Source organism: Aptenodytes patagonicus, chromosome 2 (genome assembly GCF_965638725.1).
Source record: "Aptenodytes patagonicus chromosome 2, bAptPat1.pri.cur, whole genome shotgun sequence".
Taxonomy (NCBI): Eukaryota; Metazoa; Chordata; class Aves; order Sphenisciformes; family Spheniscidae; genus Aptenodytes; species Aptenodytes patagonicus.
In genome coordinates, this window is record NC_134950.1 from 25674960 (window position 1) to 25699464 (window position 24505).

Sequence of the window (24505 nt, forward strand, 5' to 3'; positions counted from 1 at the left end):
CATCCACGAGTAGCCAGAGTATTGCTAGAAACGCATCCAGGAAGGGGAGAACAAAAGGGAAGCAAAACCGAAGACCAACTCGTGCTAGGAGGGCTCAGTGTAGGAGACGTGCATTCAGCTGCCCATTTCTTCTGAACAGCATTGCTGGAAGCCGGGCGTCTGCATCAGCCTGGTTTTCAGGCTGATGAAAACTGAACCGATGTTTATAATTGAGATGATAGCTCTGCTAGAATTTTTCCCTAATAGTATGGTTTGGCACCGAAAAGAGAAAGGCAAAGAGATCGCAAGATGATAAATGCTACTGTGGTGCCCATTGCATGTTAAAGAAGTTTCAGGTTTTTGTTAGGGAGGGTGGGAGGACTGCGATACTTTAAGTCCGTGTACATAGCTGAAGCATTAAACCTCTTCTGCCTATAACAGAGTGGATAATGGATGTGTAGGGGAAAAAAAGGCGAGTGGTGAAATAGAGCTGAAACTTTACCATTGCTTCTGCTTGTAAGCAGATGCAGGAGGAACCCGACAGGCGTATTTGGTAGCCTGCATCATTACAACAGATGTCTACGTTGGATAAAGTGTCCTGTGCATTAGGTATACAGGCAGAGCCTAACATTTATAAATAAAAAGAAAACAGCTTCTTAACATCAATTTGCTTATGAAGAAGGAGGAGACAATTTATCTGGTGTTTAATATTTACAGCTATACTTACAGCGATATTCATTGCACTCTTAAAAGAAAATTCAGATCTACTACCTTAAGCAAAGTGGGCTTCAAAAAACTGGATGTCAGACTATACAAATAAAGTATTAGTTTAGGCATGGAAGACTTTATTTTGGCACTTTAACAAATGCTTTTTTTTACAGCAGTGGCACAGCATTTGCCAGAAATTTTCTTTTCTTGGCACAGTTATTTCAAGCAGTTATTTTACTAATTGAATTTCACTAAATATTGCACAATAAGATATACCTGTTAAATTCTTACCCTGTTTTTACTTGTTGAACTTGTATGGCTTTGAAAAACTTGCCAGTAAGTATAAGTAATTTAAAAAGCAATATATTAAATATTTTAGCACAGGATAGCATTCGTTTGTTCCTAAATGACCACTGAACTTGGGACAGCAACAAATACAAGTTACGCAACTCTTATCTGAAGAGCTACCAGATCTTATTTACAATACATTGCCATTTCTGAGAAGCAGTTCAGCTTGATGTCCTGAACACCTATAATTTGGAAATCTCAAAAATAAAAAATGAGGAGGTTAACAGAGCAGAAGACGAAGCCATTTGTCTGTTACAAAGCATAATATAAGGAGGCAGACTATCGTCTTCTCCATGTGCCCCTCTATCCAACACCTATCTGCGGTCTAAGCAACAGAGCCTTTTCTCTTCTACTTGGAATATTTCTTTCTTCTCTTACGAAGATATTCCACTTGTCTCAACTCTTCTGCTGGAGTCCGAGCAGAATAAACCAAAACTCTCCAAAAGGCCGGGGAAAAAACAAACCAGAACAACAAATCAAAAACTGATATACACAATAAATGAAACCGGGTACTCCTTTGAATTTTACAGTACGGAAAACAACATTTGCAGGAAGAACAGGTCTGTGTCAAAACTGACATTAAATATAACGCAAAGGTCGAATGACTCATAACTCATACACCAGATGCAAGACTTAAACTTTCCCACTTTTCTCAGCGATAAATCTGGTCCGAGGATCAGCCTGATCAACAGCCTTTTTTTTTTGGGTCTGGATTTTTAAGATCTACTAAATGTACTCTGTGACATTAAAACATAAGCAAGTAGACATAAAATGAAAAGCATATAAAAGTATATCACAATGGAATTCTCAGTATTAGGCCACATGATTTATTCAGTAGTGTTTATGTTCCCAAATTACAATTATGTCTATCCATGTAAGACTACAAAAGTTACCATTAGAATTGTCTGTGCTTATAAAATACCAACATTTTCTTTTACTGTTATATACTCATTAACACCAGTCTGCGACGAGTTACATGTAATCATAGGCACTTCAAAGGCTTTAAAAGACGTTTACAACTTAAATGCATTTTTAAAGAACATAAATTTAAACCCCTACTTGTACCTTCAAATTGCAAATAATTAACAAATACAGTGGCCATAGAAATCTGCAGCAACTTCTCAAAATACTGTTAGAGTCTTTGGGTTTGCTTAGGTTTGTCAGTAGCTTACTCCAAATCTTCCTTACAGGAGATTTGTTTAGTAAGAATACGACTATAGAGTTTGTAGTAATAATCCAATTTTACACATTAATTTGCTGTTACAAATCTCACTGAAGCTACAGGTACACTGAGAAACAATGCAAAGTGTAAAATTGATATCCTGACACTTAAATTTATACAAAGTGGAGGTTAAAGTTTACATAGCTGAAAAATTACATTTACACTAAAAGTTACTGTTATCTGAAGTATCTGAAGACAAATTGCACCATGACAACTACAAAAAGGCATTTTTTTGAAACAGATAAATTAATGAAATAAAAACTAACTTGTAAGATCAATCTGAGACATGCCGACAAAAATTAAACAACTTTCATTGAACCATAGGATAAAACAATAATTTTCATTATTTTATATTTATGCATAAAGTTTTTTAAATGATTCAGTGAACATCAATGGTTTTATAAAATAATGCTTTGCCACTGTTATTCACAGAACACTGCAAATGTTAAGTTTTAATTTTACATTTTTTAAAGGAATACATGAAAAGTTTTAAATACAATGGGTTTTTATCATAAAGGTGCCGTATTGGCTCTTTAATGAAAAAAAAAAAAAAATCTTCATTATTCTATGCAAAAGCTTTATTTAAAAAAGTTCAGTGATCTCATAAATAGAGACACTAAATAGGAATTTTATGCATAAAACTCCTTAGTAGGTGCCTTTTGATAGGCAGCACAGGATGGTTTACGTTCACCAAGGTCGTAACTGCCTTCGTCCTTCTTTCTCATGCGATATACCAGCAGCAGGATAAGGAAGATTGCAAAAAGAAAACCGATAACTCCGCCAGCAATAACAGCTGTAATCAAAGAAACAGAGATTCACAATATGCCGGAAAAACAAGTTTAGCACAATGTTTCTTTTTCATCTCGCACAATGAGTTTGCCATTACTTTCAAATTAGAGAAAAAGGCTCCCATTATGCAACTGTCTTGATATTAGTATCCTGAAATATATTCTCAGAAAGCCTGTTTGTGTTTATGAAGGCAATCATTTAAAAGGACGTTCCACCTATGAGTGATCCAACAAACCACAGTTCTAAAAAAGTTATTAAAAATTTTCCAAAACCTCAATTAAGAAAGCCACCCATACTGCCAGAACATAAAGTTGTCTTCATTTATAATAACAACATTTAAGTTTCCTTCAAACTCATTTTTCAACAGTTAACATTTTCAGCCTTTATTTAAGAACTATTTTGTTACACTAGCTAAGAAGTGGGTTTTCCCTTTTCTCCATTAGTTTTCACTCTGACTCTAGGCTGAAATGAATTTCCTATTGATGAGTAATAGGAGAAAACATTTCATGGAGCTGTAGGAACAGAGACATTATATTCATCATGTACTTGTGAGTGTGTAGAAAGTATCATCTCCAACTAGACTTCAAGAGCAAACCCGCATGCTTCCACTGATGTGGATATTAAGGCTATTTCACATTTTGCTCAGAGGAAGATGCGGTCCAAACTGTGTGACCTTCATGGCTCCCAACACCCCCTCCAAGGACATGAGGGAAAAGTATACCTGTAAACACTGCTCTTATGCCAAAAAAACCGCACATGTAGGAAAGCCACGTGAAAACATTGGTGGCCAGCCTGCCTCTCCCTGGGTTATGCATGGAAACAGACCCTCTATATCCTAAGGACAGCGCTCATCTATCCCTCTCCATCCACCCATCCACCCACCCCTGCCGTGAGCTCCTCCCAGGCGACGTCCATCTGCACCAGACGGACCAGACAGCGATGTGCTCTCGGGAGCATGGGTGACAAATACATTTCTGCACTGCAAGCATCAATCCAAATTGCAACTCTCTTTCTGAGCTGTGGAAGCTCCAGATATTCAGCAGGCAGTATTGAACTTGCAGGCGTCAAATCAACTAGCAAGACTTCACTATTAAATAACTCCAGAAGATGCCCATCTCATTCTCATCAAATCAACCACTGGCTACCCCCATGAATGTGTTTAAGAATCTATCAAGAAAACAAAAACGTTGAATTTGCATTATTTGATATGGATCCCCTCTGTTTTCTGTGGTATTTCTGGTGAGATGGACCTTGGCAAATGACACCTCACCTGCCAGAACTTCTGTTCTCTGGAAGAGGTTTTCTGAATGCTTCTCAGTGAACACGTCCGTGTCGTCCCCTGGCTCATCGCTCTTTTTCTTGGCATCTGTCTCAGGCCCTTCCTCTTTATCGATTTCTTCAGGTGACTGTGGCACAAAAAGAAAAACAGAGCATCGCTTACAGACAGGGTGCACCGCACGTCGGCACAGTCACCGCCTGTCACGGGCAGCCACGAAGCTGTGGCTCCATGTGTGTACTTCACAATACCCACAAACACCACACATGGGAAGCTTTTTGACCGCAGAAAGCTGTGCTAGACATTGTAACTGGATCTATTTGTCGTCACGATGTCAGAATGAAAAACACTATCCACAAGTTTATAACCCCCAAAAGTATATTTAGCAAACAGCTGTTAAATATTGCCTGTGTTTATCAGAATAACGGCCCCTGAATGAAATAACAATTCTGAAATTAGCACATCAGGTATGTTGTATTTAGAACGCCTCTGAGGGTAACTTAGACAATATTACCGATGGTGGTAGAAAGAAATACTGAAATACTAAATGGAACCTGGCAAGTGTTCAATCTACAGCCCAACCACACAACATTCTCCTTTAAGAAGGGAAGTTTCATGTAGAATTTTCTAATAACTCTTTGAGAGATGTAAAAAAAGTACAGCTCAGACTCAAAGGTATCATGAGAAACTGTCTTGTGTATAATGAGATATTCTTTTTTGCATCTCTCTCTTCTTTCATGTGAAATCCAGATGTCCCTACGCAGACTTCCTAGTAGGAATGAAACTAGGCAGCTCTGTATTCATTTACCAGGCTGCAGTAGCATTAAGTAAAGTTTGTGGGGGCTTTTTAATCCATATAAATCAAATAAAGTTAACATCAAGCTATCAGTGGGGTACAGTGGAACCATTTTAAATGGTGTTGCTCTCCAGCCACGCACCTTTGTTTGTGCAGGCACCTTGGTCTGCATTTTCACCGTGGTGGTCTCAGCCCTAGATGCATCACTAGTTGTTGGTAACTTTGGAAGTGTTCTGGATGTTGTTATCACTGCACTATCTTCATCTTCTTCAGCACCTGGAGACAAAACCAGTGACATTTCACCGACCTGTGAAATTCTTCCAGACCAATTACATTTTTTATTATGACACGAAGGTAGGGGTGCTTGCGCAGCCCACCCTAGGCACATGGCCTAGATGACAATGCCTGCTAAGATAAAGATGCGAGTGCCAACAGTGTGCCCCAAACTGCCAGGGGCATATTGGCCCCACGTGATCCCATGAAAGAGGAAGGGGAGCCATCAGCTGGATTAAGCAGTAACCAGGAAATTAGCACGATGTTTTTGAAACAGAAGGAACCAGCCTGAAAAGAAGTATGAAAAAAGCATAAACGCTTGTAACGGGGGGAGAAACCCTGTAATAGAAGCGGCAGCTGTCACGGCTGGTGTGACCCTGTCTGACGTGGCCCTGTGGCACCGGGGGCTCTGCTGGGGCTTGGCAGTGCCACCCCCCACCCCATGGGTGCCCCCAGCAGCCACCTCCAGCTCTCCAGCGGCCGCCACGGGGGCACTGCTGGAGGTGGCAGGAGGTGGTAGGGCCCTGGGATCACATGGAGCTGGGGGCACCTGCATCTCCCACAGCGGGGGTGTGCGGTCAGAAGGTCCTGCACACCCAGCTGAGGGGAGCTTGCACACCCCACGGCCTGCGAGAGGGGAGGGTGTGTGTGCGCACAAATCTGTGTGTGTGTGTGTGTGGCACACGTTGGGATCAGTTACAGAAGTGGGGTTGGAAATTTGTAGTTGCATGTTACCATTTTTTAAGTGTCTGGTATTGTAGTTATCTGTTGTATTGCTGATATTAAGCCCAAAAGTATAGTTCAATGATTGCCAGTTAATTGCATATCATAAATAAATCAATCAATAAACTTCTTTCTCCTGACTTTACTTAAACCACATGAACTGAACAGTTTTTCCCTGTAACACACTGCTTCAACAACAAAATCTCTCCTCTACAGCAGATCTGTTAAACCCTCAAACATAAAAAACCAAGTAGTTTCTATCTACAGGAAGATTGCTATTACTTTATGTTTCAGTCACTAGGAATTCACATGTTTTTAAACTCCAGAAGCCTTTTTCTTTTGAAATAAAAAGGACAGAAAACTCCCTAAAGATGACCTTAAATTTAATTTCCTCCACATTCAAAGCCCTGCTGGAGTACGAAGGCTCCTTCAGAATAAAGTAATGGACACGTCTAATAAATATCCTTTAGTGATACTGGACGAACGAAGACACAGACAAGAGACTAAATTATTGCAAGGCCTGAAAGAGGAAAAGAAGCGACCTATTCTTGGACCACTCCCTAGGAATCTCAATGTGTTCTGCTCATTACAGACACCGGTTACCCAAGTAACTATTGGGTAATAAATCCAGCAAATGTGAGTAAGAGTAATTCCTAACAAATAAAAATATATCCTCTTACAACAGAATAGTATGACTCACTCATTCCAAACTGACTTTTTATCTTATTTTTTGTAGAGAAAGAAAACAGGCTGAAAATACAAGCGCAATAACAAAGTTTTGAACTCACGATCAAGAATTATATACATTTTGCATTGAAAGGAAGGGTATTAACAAGACAATAACTAAAACAACTTCTGTACTGTAGAAAAGAAAATTTGGAATCGTTAAAAAAATTACTACATTAAAGCTACCGGCACAGAATAATACTGGAAAAACCTTCAGAGATACCAAAATTACAGGGCAACCTCTAGAATAAAGACCTCACAACAAGAATTGGGTATTTTCCTGAAATGCTACTCAAAGATCAAAAAGCCAACATCCTGCTTCAAAGCAGAGGTGAGGAAAGGCATCCAACAGGAAAATTTTTCTGGTTTTGCCTCAAGAGTTTTCTTTTGAGAAATAAGGGCCCAATGGATAGCTCAGCCTGCTTTACCTTCCAAAGTTCCTCCAAATTACACAAGACTTTCACAGTCAAGGAAATTAAAATTGATGATCAGATTAGAGATCTGATAAAACACACTTTGAGAGTACAGAACTTTTATTTTCTTCTTTTTATGAAATGATCAGTTCCATTTAATCACAACTGCTCCTCCAAATCCTTAAATGCCACCTTCGCTTCAGGCAATAGTTGTGTCTGCCAGATAAAATGGTGAGCATTACAGGTCTGAACCTCTCTGGCTACGGAGGATGCAGATCTCCGGTCCCTCAACAAACGGGTGACTAATCTAACTCCTGGACTAGTCGCTAGATTTGTACCAAAGGTACCCAACTCCTCTTGTGTACGGCCTCAGGGGATCCTGACAATCCCAAAAACATCGGGGTACCTATCATTTAGGCCTGACTCAGGTACCGGCTCAGACACATCCCCATGGTTCCTCCTTTCTAATTAGCATTATCTAGACAGGTCTCTGCTTGGCATGGAGTAGGTCTAAACAAGGGGAAGGCATTTCCCTTGCTAAACTGACAGTAGTATTCTCAGAATTACCCGTAAATAGGACTGAGGGATCAAAAAAACCTCTCTAATGCTCTCCAGAACATAGCAATAGCATTTTACAGAGTATCACATTCCCTAGAAGGCAAAAAAAAGAGAACCACCCCGCTCCCTGAATCCAAATAGGATTGGAAAGAAAAAACCTACAGAGTGTCATGAGCATAATTTCCAACTAGGTTGTTAAGAGGAATACTGTGAAATGGTTGCAGTGTAAGAGCTTACTTCTTCCTCTTGAAAGTATCACTGTCTCTTTAGATGGTTTCTGGATTTGGCCAGCTTGGGTGACAGTGCTGGGTATCAACTGCCTTGAGTCCCTCTACAAATAGATACTGCCCCCTTAGTGAGGGCATCGCAAAAACCCTGCAGTAATTAAACCCATAGCGATCTCTGTGGTAAAGAGTTGAGAGGTCTCAACCATCACACACGGTCTTTTATCCACTGCAACTTCTTCAGGATGCCCAACTGCTGTCTTCATAGTGGTCAAAATAGCTCTAAATTGTGCTGTAGTATTGGAAATATCTAATATAGCCCTCACTGATGTGTCTATTAGCTGCCCCTTGGATGATGGGAACGCAAATGCTCTTTCACACTCTTGGTGCTTGAGGAAACTTGTCAGGAAATCAAAACTGTGTCAGCTTAAATCATTGTATACTACAAAAAGCCTGCAGTAGTTAGCACTCTTACTTGCAAAGCAGCCAGTGATTAACTCTTCCTACCAAACAAATCCAATCATCTCACCCTATCTTTTGTCATCATGTTTGTCGGCTGTTGCACATCGCACTCTGGGATTACTACCACCACAAGCAAACTTGTCATAAGGCGGGCACAGACATACCCACCATCTTTTTCACCACCTTCCATCTCTGTCATCAATGTGGCACATACCAGAATGACAAATTTTTAGCTGGCTTATCTCACCCCCATTCACATGAAAAGCCCCCAACACAACCCTTAAGCAACACAGCGTTAGGCAACCAGAGATGACACCGTAAACATAATACTAGTGCCCTATCAGGGAACTGCAGCTGAAATAAATGGGGACAGTGCAAGGATGTTGTGTCTCTGATAATTCTCACCTGAGGAGGGGAAAAAAAAACAACAAAACTTGAAGAAAATAGAAGGAAGAGTCCTAACTATACTGAAGTATACTGAAGATTCTGTCCAGCACAACCAAAAACACACTTTCAAACAGTATCACAGCAGGTTTTTACATTAAAGGACCTGGAGAACCAGGCAATTAATGTCATGAAGCATGCTTGGGGCTGGTGTAGCAGGTGGACAGAAGAATCTCTTGCTCCAAGCCAATCTGAAAGGCACATATGAGTGGGACCTTAGGAAGTAGAAAAATGAATACTTGCTGTGCTGTCTGCACCACGGGAGGGGACGCACACCAGGAGAGGGTGTGTCGCCCCACCTGGGGTGCCTGCCGGGCACACTGCCACCAGGGCCAGGAGCATCCAGTGTCAGCCATGGCCCCCGTGCCAGCTCCTGTTCAGCACCTGAGAGAGCGCCTGTGCCTCCCCCACCTAGAACCATGGCCCCCCAGCCCAGCCACCGCCAGTCACCCAGCCCCACGCCACACTGCCACTGGACTCCTGAACTGCCTTCCAGCCTTGGAGCACAACTTCGGCTTCCCGTTAGGTCAAGAGCCAAAGCAGATCTGCTCTTGTGTTTCTTGGAGGAGCTCCAGCCCCACCACCATACCTTTCCTCCAAGAACAGTCCCCAGTCACAATGTCAGTCTAGACGTAGTTCATCCTGAGCTAACCTTCTCAACTCCAGCTATTGACTGAGAAATACTACATTGCGGGAAGAGAAGAAGGGGAAGGAAAACCTGCATTAGATTCTGATATATATCGCATAGACTTGTCTACCAGGAGTAACTTAAGAGAAGACACAAGAAATCAGACAGTTTTCCAAAGAACGTGTAGATAAATCTGATTGAGATGGTGGCTTTCCTTAACATAAGGGTAGTCATGCTGCTCAGCAGCTACTTCCAGGTACCTGCAAGAACAGGGCTCAGTTAAGATCTTTTATGCCAGAAGAAAAAGCAACAGTAGTTATAAAAGCTTTTCAAGTTGTATATAGGCTGGAAAACTTATATTTACTCTTTTATTATTATGCGATATACAAACACCCACACTAAAAAGGGTGATGACAGACTGAGGCATCTCCTCAGAGATGGAGACTGCAAGAAGGAAACAATGGACTAATGAATTCACTACGGACTTTCTGATATTGACACAGGACAATCAGGAAGCAGGCACGGCCCCTTCAGAAACTGTTGGCCAAAGGATTCGGACTGAACACTTGGGCAGATGAACATCAGTAGCTGAACGTACATGAAGACTAAAGAGGCTATGAAAGGAAAGGAAAAAAACCAGACCACCATCACCTTTTTTTCTCCTTATAAAAAGCCATCAGCCAATTTCTAGTTTGAAATGTGTCATGCTTATAGTGACATTTGTCCATGTTAATGCTGCTTGCAGACCTGCAAGGGCATTAATGGTGGTGCTGACAATTCCTGTTTATCTCCATAGGCCTGGTGGCAGCTAACAATTTTCATACCAAGGAAAGGAGTCAGCATGTTGTCATCTTGGATCTGTTTGCTTGGAGTGGAATTACATAGCAAGAAAACCACTCTTGAGTGGGAAGGCTCTCCCTGCTAGGAACACTACATCACTGAGTATCAAGGAAAAAGAGACATATTCAACATAATGTGAGGAAAATTGATCATTGGTATGTCTGCAGGACACTTTCTACTTCATAAAATGGAGACAGCAGTAAGTATAGGATAAGCAGGGCGGAGAGGATGCTAATTTGCTTCCCTCTTGAGATTTTTTTCTTAAGTGAATAAAACTGGGCTCACAGATTGCTTAGAAGGTTATTTGAACTTAGACTTCTTCCTTTGTTCAAAAGAATTAGATTTTGGTACTGTCACATGAACTCTCTGGAGGGGCATCCAGCTAGTCTCAGTCTACAATGAGGCTTTTCCTGCTTTCTTGTAGGAAAGAAAGAGATTGCCAGAGGTAGCATTGAGTGTGTGTTATGTACTCCATCTTTCACCCAGGGCTCAAGGCTGAGCACAGGAAAAGAGAGAAGAGAAACCCAAGGTGTTACTGTTGGTGAAGTCTAGAGGTACTTTCTGTCCTTCTGGCTCCGCCTTTACCACTGAGATGGGTTAATAAAATTTGAAGCCAGTTCTTGTATAGTCTTTTCCACTTCAAAAGCAGGGCTGTGTTTTGAATCATCCGTATTAGAAAAAGCCAAACTCCACAGAAAGATGAAATAAAACCAAAACAGACCATTCTCCATACCGCTATTTATTGTCAGCCTATCTCCTTTCCTGAAGCTTACAAAGTCACCAGCGTCTGAAGGCCCAACAGAATGGGATGCTGACTGAAAGGGCAATTTTCTCAGAGATAAGACTTTTCCTTAGACAGTCCTGGAAACTGGATAAAATCACTGACTTGTTAATTTTTTTTTCAAATGAAATGTTAAATTTCCCCTCAAAGAAGTCTACAGCAAGGATGTCCAATTAAGCCTCTGATCACATTGGAACGTCAAACTCCCCCTGTGGAGGACTCCCAAAATGCAGGGTGTTACCCAGGTGCCAATGACTGATGGGCGTGGATTTGCCTGGCAGCACAATCAGACCTCTGCAGACTTCATTTTAACGTATCTTTGAACCTCCAAAAGAAAGAAAAAACAAAAACCCATCCGAAAAAATCTCAGCTGTGGCTTACAAGGTAACAAAGACAAGGTGCTACAAGAAGGGCTCACCCTTTAAAAATTCACAAGTATATATAAACACCAAATGACAGATTACAAAAAGCACAATAATAAACAAATAAGTAACACACTTGGAAAATAAATGGGATTTCCACAACAGGTCAGCAAATGCTCACAACAATAAGGAAATTTCTCTCCCAGAACTACCATAAAATCCTGCACTTAACTTTTAATGGCTGGAGCCTCCCAGCTAGCCTAGAAGACACTCCACAAAGAGGCTTTCTAAGAGACATGATTAATGAGGTTTCACTGACAGTTTTTTGAAAAATGATGAGCTACCTACATGCCTCTAATGAGTGTTTAAGTCTGAGAACTCAGTATGTTTTCTTTATTCACTATATGGATGTAATTACCTCAGCGAAAACTGTCATGGTTTTGGCAGTATCTAGACTTCCAAATTTAAAAGAACAACAACAAAAAAGAAGTGGACACAATGTTTACGTCAACCTGAATGCATATAAGAGAAAACAAGTTTGCTGCTGCTATGTTTTCTTACAGACTACTAAATTAGCATTATGCTATGGGAAAACTAAGCCTTCTCTAATCCTTATTTCTAAACTCCAGAGAGATCTACCCAGAAACCAGAGGGACAGAAGACAGAAAATACCACAGTGAAATGATGCAACTAAGGAGTAAGAGAAAATAGCAGAAAGTTAATATTTAAAACCCAGCCCGCAGGGATGCTCAGTCCTCTCTAAATAGAGAGCCAAGCACTCATGGTACTCACTGAAAGTATCATCTCCAACTTATACAGGAAAACTGCACAGCTTTTCCTCAAATAATTGCATTACTTCTTACACTTTTTAAAATCAAATTGTGACATGTTGTCTCACCTGAACCTGACCCAGAAGAATAATCATCATCATCAATTGGATAGACGCCTGATGCTTCTTCAACAGAGCTGTTGTCAAGGTATAAATCTTTATCAGAGGTCAAATCTGCTCTCTGGAAAACAGATAAGAGGGAATGGTTAAAAAGATAACAGTTCTCCAGCGTAGAAGTCTCTTAATCTTCGCTCCCATTTCCAAAGGTCATGATGGCACACTGAACAGTTCATACTTTCAGTTTATGCAACACATTCATCTAAGATGTTGAAGAAATTTGTAAAATTATAGCATAAAAAAAATATCCAAGGCTGCACAATGAAAACTAAGAAACCACCCAATCTTAGGAAGCAAGCCCCCTTCAAATCACACTTCATCTCATTACAAGCATGAATGAATAAATAGGATTTGCAATATATTCTGCAGAGCTTCTGTAACAACAAAGAAGCAAATCCCAGGATTGAAGCCCTCTGTCAAGATCTCAAATATACAAATCTATAGGCTGTCACGTGAAGTCTGTCATTTGATCTCAAATGGGAAGCGACAAGACCACATATCAAAAACCATCTCAGATGTACATCGAGCCAAACCTCACGAAACTCTTTACAAGTTAGAATGAAGAACTGGGACTACAGAATACAAATGTTTCCAAGACAGTGCTGTTGATTAAGGATTATGACATTTCCAGCTGGATCAGACAGCACATCTCCAAAATTCTGGTCAGGCACGATGCTCCAATTCCTAAATGAACACATCTCTCCTAAAGTTTAGCTGTAGCTTCAACAGGCTAAAAAGTTGGCTTCTTGTGACTTTCACCACATTTTTATGTCTGCAAGTATTTCCCCACTAAAGAGAGATTCTGCTAAAATGAGCTGGTAATAGAACAAGGTATCAGTCATCCTTTTAGATTGACAATTCAGGCTTTGAAAGACTAGAAATTGCCTTCCTCCACAGCAGCTTGTGCTTTCTCAACAGAGCATAAATGTCCTTTATAAGGAGCCATGTATCTCTGATGACTGAGAAGGTACCTGCCGCTATTACTACTATTACTTTTACCAGCATTTCTGTGAACACACATTTGCCACGACTTGTCGAAAAAAGTATGACAGTTGCAAATGGAGTTTTAAGTCAAAAAGCAATACTATACCAAATTGAGTCTTTTCTTTATCTCATGTAATTGCCCAAACCTGCTGCTCTGAGTCCCAAGGGTTTCCACCTTACTTTTTACTGCACGGCATTGACTGCCCGTTTTATTCTATACAACATTCACTGTAGCTTTCCTAAAGGGGTACCAAACTGTGAAAGGGGTAACTCCTGTATGCAAAGACCCACATCTAACTTTCTGAGGTAGATTTTTTCCCAGAGGTCTACAAAATATTGTTGAAGACATTTGTGACTTTTTTTTTTCAGGAGGCTTTTGGCAATGGATTCCTGTTCCAACCTTCTAAGCTTCTTCACAGCAGAAAGCTGCTCTTCAGTTTGATCTAAAATAAAAAAAAAATATTCTTCACGGAAAGCAGAAAGGCCATCCTGATTACTAGAGTATTTCAGAGCAAAAGACCCTTGCACTGGGGGTACCTGACACTTCTCTGAACAGCTCTGAACTAAAACAGTGTTACTCTGTTTTTCTTCTAAAGAAGAAAAGAAAACCAACATGATACTTGGTCAAAGTCTACTCTTGCTACGGTAGCTTTTACCTGTGGGATGTGTGGGGAAAAAAAAAGCCCTGTTTTTAAGACAGGTTTAGAAGAGGCCTGCTCTCATCTGCTGCTGCTGCTAGTTCACACGGTCTGCCTGGAACTGGCTGCAATCCAAAGCAGAAATTCAAGACGATGTGTGGTCACCATCAAATGACTTCAGGCCTTCCTTTGGAGCCATCTTTTAAAGGAATTAAGTGGCTCGGTAGGTGTATAGGTGGTATTGTAATTAAGATGCAGCTGAGACTGTTTCCGTATAGGAAAACAACTCCCTGTCACGGGACAAATATCCTGCTGTTGATTAGGCTGCCACAATGGACCAAGCCACTTCACCCCATTTTACTTTCAGCCACAATCGTGGTACAAAACAGCCCACTCCTCAATATCAGGAAGGAAAAAACAAAACATATTTAAAAGGAAATGCAGGTGGCTGCCCACGAGCATAGAAAAGGCATACAGTATTCAAAAGGTATCAGAGGTAGTAAATATTACCCAACGCCATGCTGGGAAAAAAATGGGAGACTTACCTGGAGAAATTTCCTAACAATGGGAATTGTCACTGGCATTTGGCAACAGCTGAGAAACAGCCCGAGTTTGCAAATGTTAGTGAATGAAAATTAGTCTGCATGAGAACAGAAGCATCACACATCCGTGCCCAGAATTTTTAGTGTTGAATAAAAATATGAACTTACCAATCAATTTATTCCCTAGGACATTTCCCACTTCTGTCTATATTAGAAGCAAACTTAGTAGAATTCAAAAACCAAACAAAAACCCCAAAACAATGCCCCCCTCCAAAACAAACAACCCTTTTTTTTTTTTTTGCTCTTTCCAGCCTCACAGGAGTCAGAAAAGACAGAAATGATCCCTGACAGTTTTTCTAAAGATTCAGTTTTTGTAAGACAGCTGAGCAGCTAACCCAATCCAGCCCAAGCTGCAAGCGCCTGGTCAGCCAGGCTCCCCACCATCATATTTGTTCCCTTTCTTTCAATGAATCATGGCTTTTCAGCCGCCAAAAGTTTTCATTTCTAGCTATGCTGAGATGTTCTCAAGATTTAAACCAGCTGAAAACAGAGGAACAGAAATGGAAGAAAAGCCTGGGCAGTTTTCAGCAGCAATTTTAGCATCCATTGTATTTTATTCTGGGGATGCAAAGGATACAATGTGAAACATTATTTAATACCTAGTATTATGGACGGCACAACTCCATCAGAATGAGAAAACTATTCCCCACAGTCTTATAGATCCAGTACAATATTTACTATAGGGAGAAATATATGGTACAGTGAACCCCAAATGCATTCAGATCAGACATCAAGCTCCATCTGAGGAAGATGCTCTGCAGCTTCTCTGGCCAGAGCCCCTTGCTTCAGCTTGCTTCCAGTACGAATGATTTTCCTTTAGTGGAACTTGGGCAGGACACAAGCACCCTCTCAAACCAAAGGCATAAAGAAGCATACCCTGGCTTAAAAATCCCGGGCATTTGCATCAGACAAATGCACTGCACTGTCCCCAAACAGACTCTCTTTGCAAGCTGGCTAGTAGACTTGGGGTAGGGGCACCCCCTCTACACCCACAGCTTGCACCGCTTTTCCCAGTTGCTCAGAAGCATGTAGCTGCCTTAGTCCACTTGGAATGAAAACTGCCTTAAGGTTAAGAATAAAAAGAAAAGCTCAACAATTAACAAAAATGCACAGCTGTTAAAAATAATTCTGTGAAGATTAAGCTTAGAAAAATGAGAGGTGGTTAATGAAAATAAAAGAATACTTCATGGTGCTTAAGTGAGTATCAAGCACTGAAGCCACGCTTTGCAATTGTATGCTATGTAAAAATAAATTTGATTTAATACTTGCTCTAGAAATGTTTTCTCACTTGTCAACTGGGAATCCATGGGGGCCTGTGGACTACTTCCAGGGTGTTCACAAAAGATAAGTTGGAAAAACAAGTCTGTGTCACTAGGCTTGGACAGAGAAAGGTCTGTACTAGCACTTTAATATGCTTAGGAGGAAAAATAAAAAAGTTTGCAAATTCTAACTCCATAAGTCTATTTTTAGTTATTATGAAGGCCAAATATTTAAGGGATTATTTCCTATGGCTAACAATTGAAATGAGGGCCCTCATGACACTTTTATGTAACAGCCTTATTTTCAGATCTATTAAAACGGCAGGAACACCAGGCAAAAATGTCTCTGTTATCAGTACTTTAATCTGGCCCTGAAGCCACAAAAACTGCTCGTTACCTCTTGACAGAGATTGCATTCTCATCCATCATTGTTATCCCACTTACATTTTTATTCCAAGAATATAATGCTGCAAAATCCTGTGACCTAAATACTTCACATGCTACATGCCAACGATCACTGATTCCTGTCTGGTTATTGACTACACTGGCATAAATCTAAATCTCATGGATGTAGTGTAGATTAGCACCCATTAAGTACTAGATAAAAGATACTCCATACCACTTATATGTTGAATTTGAAATCTCCAAGTCTTTATTTTACTAAAGCTTACATTTTTAATGATTTGCAATTTAATAAATTTAGATCATCCAGGATATATTTAATAAAAAAAGCTCTCATTCTGACACTAAATGAGAGAGGAAACAAAGCAAAAAAAACTTTTTCTGACTCATCATCTCATGAAAGGCATAAATTATTCATCAAAATTACAATGGCAGAAACTTGAAAACAATCTCCAGACAATAGGAGGGTTGGGAAAGGATGGTGCACTTCATTTAAAAAAAAAGCACCAAGTGCCCTGCAATAGCCATTCCCTTTTCCAGTGCTGCTGTTACAGTCAGTCCTCCCATTGCATGGGGATGATTTAGGAGTAAGAAGACATTAAAGACTTTTATGCCACGTGGATGAAGCCAAGAAAGCTGGTGTGAGGAGCAGTGAAGAAGTAATGTCTACCATGGCTATCCTGGCTGTTTGAAACTCAGACGGAAGAGCGATGAGTAACTGACATATGGAAGGAAACATTTTATTACTTACAGATGCACTCAAATTTCTGTTTTCTGCCTTTTTGGGTATATGTATAGGACAGAGAATTTGAGGTTTGCAGCTGGGTTATTAATGGTACATTGCCTCCCTTTTTCCCCAGATGGAAGTCTTTTATATGTAACCCGTTTAGTATGCATAGAACCAGAGACTAATATTTTAAAAGTGATGTTATATCCCAAATATCTAACCCAGAAGGCTCTTAAAATTTGCAAGCATTACAGCTGTTGATTAGGTGGAGATCTTATATGTAAGAAGGAGAAAGAAAACAGATTTTCCTCTTCTATTAACAGACAATGATGTTTTGTTAGTGCTTGTATAAAAGCACGTTCAGCTGGTGAGTCTGAGTTCACTAAAGTGATGTATTCTTCATATACACTCCATTTTTGGAAAGCTAACTACCTGAATGCATTCATCTAAAGCCCGAGGGCCGTTGTAGAGACTCCCATTGAAGGCAGGAGAAAAGGCAGTTGTGTGAAGGAGAAGCTGTATTTCCCCCTAGGCTTCCTGCAAAAGGAACTATGATCTGCCACCCAAAAGGAGTTAGTCCTAACAGACCTCAGCATTGCCGACCCCGAAGCCAGCAGGCGTCTTGCTGTCATTGATCGCCATTTCTTTGCCTTCCCTCATCACACCAGGAAAGCTATTTCACTGGTGACACTGTCCCCTTAAAACCTCATTAACCTTGTCCAGGAATAGAGTCATGATTTTAGACAAAAACACTCTATAAAGCACTAAACTTGGAAATTGGATTTACACCTCAAAGCACTAGGTTTTCCCAGAGAAACGTGCTAACCAGAAGAGTATCCACCTTCCATTTCCCGTTGTGTTACTGGTTCCCAGAGGTGAGCATCTGCTGGCTCTGGCAGTGCCCATTGACCTCCTTCAGCCTGCGCATCCCTACACTGCCCACATGTACCCTGCTACAAACACGTAATTTTGAAGTAGGATTTTATGTTACAAGGCATGTTTACCACTAATTGTCTTATTACAGATGCCTTTCTTTACTTTCACTGATATGTCCTACAGCTGGGCACAGAAGAAAAGGGAAGGAAAGAAGTAGTCCCCACTATTTCCTTTCAAGGTGTTGGTGGCCACTTTTACGGACTCACAGGCCAAACTCTTCCCAGCAAACCCCACTTCATTGCACTGTGCTAACTGTGGTGGGGCCTTCGGCAGAAGCGGCAGTGGGAGGCACATGGTGGGCGGTTGTGGGACTGAGAAATAAACTGCTAATAATTAGTGATGTAATTTAAGCATAACAGTCTAAGGAATCCCCATCTTCTTCCTTGGAGAAACCGTACTGCCTGCACAACGGTGATGTTAGTGGAGTGGTTACTGGCTGCAGGAAAGCTGCCCTACACCACGGTCTGGGTAACTGTGTTCACAGCAAAAATATTCTTTCCATAACAACAGGCCCCAGACTGAATTTTGGAAGTTTGAGAACAAGGTTTTCATACAGAAGCCAACATCTGTTTTGCTCATTTCCCCCGAATGATTTTGGCACGGTTATCACCTCCCACTTTTACCTCGGAACGGCTTAAAACCCTCCAAGCACTCCCCACGGCTGCTGCCTTTCTGTGCCAGTCCTGCCGCTCATCTGCGTGCCCAACGTGAAAAATCAGTCTTGCTATGGGAACTGCCTGGACCAAATCTGCGAAAGCCACCGCCTCCCCTACCGCTGGCTTTGGCCAATTAAATAACAAGCCTTGATTGCCATGACTCATTCTGGAGGGCTCATTTCCAAAGGTATGTTTAAAAATACCTTAGAAGACATTTGCTGCCCTTCTTCAGGTAAGGGTGGAAGAGGAAATCGGCTTTGAACAGGTGCCCCTACTAGCGTTGTAAGTTGGGTGTTTGCCCATGGGGACAGCACCGGTACCAGCAGCAGCGCAGCAGGCTGAGACCCTGTCTGGTGCAGCACAGAGCCGCTACCGCGGCTGGAGCGCATGCCAGAAAGATTATTCACGCTCCTTGTACCTCATGTAGAAGAACTTCCCGATGCTGCACAAAACTATAGCTTTAGGCCTCCAATCTCTCACGACAGATAAAGAAAGGGTTTGACTGCTTGTGGCTGCTGAGGAAAGGCGGAGAGCCCAAAATAAACACAAGCACTGCAAACTGCTTCTACTACTGCTAGCATTCAACAATAGAGGAGTCTACCAAAAGAGCTGATTTACAGAGATTGCCTCATGTCAGAGCCAAGAGTCAAAATATGCTGGCTTTTAAGATGCGCACAGTCTGTTACGCCAGACTAATTACCAAAACAGAGGCATATTTGACAGGGACGGCATTAATAAAACAACTCTTGCCGGTGTCAGGCATTTCAGCAGTCTATGTCATGGCTCGCAGTAAAGAAAATACACCACATCCATGGTGCTCACAGGGAAATGCTTCAAGGCAAAGAGCCCCCCGGGGTAAGCAGACACCAACAAGCCACCACCATGTCAGCTACTGTTCACTTAGGGCCACGCACCAAAGAAATTACTGTGCTGCAGTTGATAGATTTAAGTTCACACACTTCACGAAGTCATAGAAACTTGTGTGCCTGTTTTCTGAGAGTCATCTGTGCCTTTAGAAATATTCCCTAATGTGTAATTACATGCCGTATGGTACGTTATGTGATAACAGAACTTAAAATGATAACAGGAGAACTTGTTCGAGCTTATTTGAAAATGTTTTTCTTCCCATTATAAAGGCTCACAGATCTGTGTAGTGGGTCTTTGGTCTGCTTACAGTTTTGGAGCTGAGGCTTGTCCTGCATTGAGGAGAAAGATAAACGTCCTCTGAAGTTCTCGCCTGATTGAGGTAAATTCCAATAGAATAAGCTTCTATCTTTCCACTTCTTTTCACAGAGTCTGATTTCCAGTTGTGCATCATTTATGTACTAGATGCACACAGAGACCAAACTTCAGTCTATTAACCTAATCCCTTGTCCAGAAACTGCGTTGCCCAGGGTGGGACAGAGGTTGCTGTATGAAGATGCAGGAGGGAGGCAAGCAAGCACGGCAGCAAGACCAGGCAGAGCTTTCTATCCTTATGCACAAGTACCAATGGCACTATTTGTGATGAAGGACAGATCAAACCACTTGCTCCATGCTCTCCAGCTACAACAGATATTTAGTAAATGAACAAAAAGAGATCCTCATCAGCTACCCAACAGTCCTCCTAAGCTATCCGACTAGGCTCAAGCCCACACGAAGTAGTATTAAAGGACTGCTAGCTCAGCAAGATCATAGTTGGGTCTGCCCCTACAAAAGACGCCTTCATCATCTACCCTGCAGAAGATACCTACATCTTCATTCAGTTATGAAGAATTTTCTGGAACAACAAACCTTTACCTCTGTGGATCTCTGCCACCGCTATACCCCAGTGAAGAGCAGTTCTTCACCTGGGCAGAGACTCCTCAGAAGAAGTCCCACAGCCTCATCTCACAAGTCAGCAAGTAAAAGCTACCTGGATCACAGGATATGAAACCGCAGCATTTTATTTTCTTTATCCAGCAATGAAAGCTTCCTGCGGTTCTACAGCAATTCATGCTGAAAGCCCATGCTCAAGAGGGGACCAGCCCTGTTGGTCCTTCCCCAGACCTACAGCTGGGGAGCTGCACGGTCAGATCACCTCCACGCAGGCTACAGTTTAGGACCAAGGGACCTTCCTAACCCAATGCCCACATAAACTTACTCCGACTCAAAAATTATTACTTAGGAATGATAGAGGGGCAGGGCAAATCTGATATGCCAACCCAAGCAAACAGCGCTACTGTGCTGTTTACGTGAACCCCCTGATTTGATATTATATCACATTCCCTGACTCCGCACCAACAGGTCTTTCCTTGTATGTGAAACCTAGAACTGAACACTGCAGTTTAGTTGTCTCCTTCACTTTGAAAACCTCAAGACTGCTTAACAGTCAGGGTTCAGTACACAGCAATTCTTGTTTCCTACGTAAAAGCAGAAGTTTAATACCAAAGTTTCTCTGGGAATCCCAAAATTAAAAGATTCAAAGCCCTTTCAGCTTTCATGCCAAGCCATCAATTGGTGCAAAGAACAGTTTATTCTTCAACTCTGCCTTTAATGTAGGCATGATACAACAGGGAAACTATTTTAGAAGGGCTACAGCTGAATCAGCTTCTGAAGCGCTACTCCAGACTGAAATATTAAAAGGCAATGTGCAGGTGAAACAGCATCAGAAGCCAGCAGCCAGCTATGTGCATCACAGATTGATTTATCTCAATTAGCATAGCAATTTTCTGCACGTTTTCCAAAAAGCACCCATCGGTTTCACCAAAAATAGGATCAAAACCACCATGCAAATTGTTGTCACAGCTCAAAATGCTGATCAGTTTTCTAAGGACACACCAGCCCATGTGCAGACAGGTTAAATTTAAGGCACAGCCGTGACCGAGAAGCTAAATGTGCTTCTTTGAAAACGCTGAATGAAGAGGTTAGCCTGTCTTTGAATCACCAGTCACAAGCCTGACAGTAACGGGAGATGCAGGTAGCTTTTGGTATAGAGGTCATAACTACACGTACCTGCCCCAGTCAGTGCTTTTAAATCTAACGTGCACTGGCTCTTCCACGCCCACCTCCCCTCTCCTTTCATGCTTTACTGATCCTTTTTCCTAATCAATCAGAAGAACTAACACTTACATTTTCCCCCCTCCTCTTGAGAATGTGGATGAATGATTAAAGCTGCCAGGGTAACCTCTTTGGCATGCATGCCAATAACTCCCCACCTAATAGCCTTTCCTCTGCCTTGCTGCCCTGGCCCACTGGTGATTACTGCAATCCCTTGAAGTGGTCAAATTGCAGGGCAGCCCCCATGGAAACCTATTTGGAGCTGTTCGAGCTAATACCAAAGAATGATGTTTTTAATACAGATTGTTCTTTTTAAAGCCCTACAAAAGCAGCTGTAATCAATCGTACTGGGAGCACTGCAAACCTCCACTAGTTTCAAAAGCCCCATATTGATTCCTTTCCAGTTCGTGGATTTCAACAAAATAACCCCATGTGAGGAACCCAGAATCGACTAACGTGAAATCATTTAAATTAAGATATTTTTGCCATTAGTAGCAAGAATTGGCGATAAACTGTCTCAATCAATTACATTCCTTTCACATAAAGAGGGAAATTACATATAAACCAACTATATTATTAAAGTTACATTAAACACCAATTAAATATTACTAGCAAAGGTTATGTATGGCAACTGAAGTCTGTCAAAGGTGAGGAGGAATCAGACTTCACAGCTTAAGGAGTGAGCATTTCCAATTCTTGAATGCATAATCTATTATTCAATAGGGACTTATTCGTTGAACAACAAGGTCCACGAATGTCTCAGTGGACACTTCTGTTTGCCACCTGCAGCCAGCAGACTCTTGGTGACGTCCCACCAAAGCTCCCCACAGGTGGAAAAAAGGCTACTGGTAGATCTAAAATCTGTTTGATCTTTCTAAAATTGTGTGCTATCGTAGCAATTAGCTGAAGGAACTTCCTCCCACAAACACATGCAACGTATTTCAGAAGATGGTCATAAACTGCTCTAAATGAAGAGGAATCCTGGATCCTCTAGAACTGAGGCTAATGGTGGTGGTAACACATTCATATCGCAGGTTCACTAGATTCCTACTTAAGGAAAGTAGAGCTCAAATAAGCTTTAAATATGCTTAAATGAAAAGCTTTGTACCAGAACTCTCAGTTTCATTACAACAGAATATGCAGGCTGTGCACTCAACATAAGAGGAAAGAATCAACCTTTAAAGAAATATCTTAAAAAAGCCCCAACAAACTAACAAACAAAAAACCCCAAATCATCATCTTCATACTACTTTGGGTGCTGACAGAGAAGATTTTCTGCTCAAAACTGGTACTGTCTAATGATGCAAAATGCAAACTGAACTGCAGATCAATGTGAACTTTGCATTAGCCAGCAGAACATGCTGCATGTGCCGACTTCTTTCGCCAGTCCATGAAAACGATCACAACTTCATTTATTCAGGTAACTACTTCCAACTTGTTGGGTGGTGGCTGGAAGCAGAGAGCTAGGGGATCAGTTTGTCCTCTGGCAGGAAAAGCACTGGTAAATCCAAAACTTGGTTAAATTAGGCCAGAAGCCATAATCTCTGTGGCCAAAAGGATAAATGGTATCACCACTACTCTTTCCACTGGTATAGTCTTCTCAGACAGAGAGCAAACACAGAAAGCATTGAGAGACCAGGTACATCCTTGTGAGATACATCTTCATATCCCACATCCTCACACAGTAAGACAACAAAGATGACTTTATTGCTGTTTCCAGGTGCCAACTGGTCTAACACCCACTCATCTCACTGGTCTACAAGATTAAGTTGTTGGATTCGGCACTCTGATCTCATCTTACTTAACTGAATTTTTGCTACAAAGGCTTGGTGTTCATATCCTCTTTGATGCATACAAAGATAAGAAATGAGTTTACTTCAGATGGGATAAAACATCACTCTAATAACTTCTACTATAAAAGCAGTTGAGTGAAATCAGAGATATGGCGGCTTGTACAGGCTACGTGGCTTCAGGAGCAGTCTTCTGTCTGGTATGCTGCCCTTCAGGCACGACTCCCCTCCTTCCACCAGGGAGAAGGAACTGGTGCATCACCAACGCAAGCCCGCCTGGCTCCCCAGCCAAAGACGACAGACAGGTTGGGCTGGGGGGACACACAGCATCCTGCCTGCAGCGCCAGCCAACTTCCTAGCCAGGTGGGGCCGAGGCAAGAAGGAAGGATCTTCCCTCCTGCCCTCCCTCTGTCTTTGACTCTCCTGGCGGCTCCCTGGGGCTTGCAGTGCAGCATCGGACTGGGCAAGGGAACCAAGGGGACAATTTCTTCTGAAGACAAATACAGCCCAGGGTTACATTCGGAAACTAGGTGGATATACTGAGCAGAACCACTAAAAAAGAATTTGAACTATATTGTTAGGAATTTCTCCCCATGCAGTTTTGCAGCTGGCTGACCCCATATAAACTGCACAGCAAAAGAAAACGAGGCAGAGCCTCGGTGAGGCAGCCTGCTGTGAGCCTCCATACCTGCTGTAAGACACTTCCACACACCGTAACAATTAACATGCATTCATATTCCTGAGAAGAACCATCTAACATACGTCTGCTCTTAAAAAAACCCACAAACGTACATAGAAAGCATCAAGCTGAAACCGTGTACTACAAGGTACACAAAAATAAGAGTTACTCCACAAGCAGTAGAAAGGCCAACACCTGATTTTCTACAGAGGTTCCCCTCCCCACCACAACCCCAGCTCCTGCCCCTTTCCCCTGTGCTACTCCCTCCCTATGAGCTGTGCATGTGGATGTGGCAGAACATGGATCAAACAACTCT

At 41.7% G+C, this 24505-nt stretch overlaps 1 protein-coding gene across 1 annotated transcript in view; it reads right to left on the reverse strand.

The window, feature by feature from the left end:
• Positions 1-796: 796 nt before the first annotated feature.
• SDC2 (syndecan 2) overlaps positions 797-24505 on the reverse strand; it is a 61570-nt gene continuing 37861 nt past the window's right edge. The window contains exons 2-5 of the mRNA XM_076329376.1: positions 12451-12562; positions 5261-5394; positions 4317-4452; positions 797-3050 (exon numbers count right to left, since the gene is read on the reverse strand). Of these exons, the coding sequence (XP_076185491.1) occupies positions 2887-3050; positions 4317-4452; positions 5261-5394; positions 12451-12562 (546 nt within the window). The 3' untranslated portion in view covers positions 797-2886. The remainder of the gene's footprint in view (positions 3051-4316; positions 4453-5260; positions 5395-12450; positions 12563-24505) is intronic.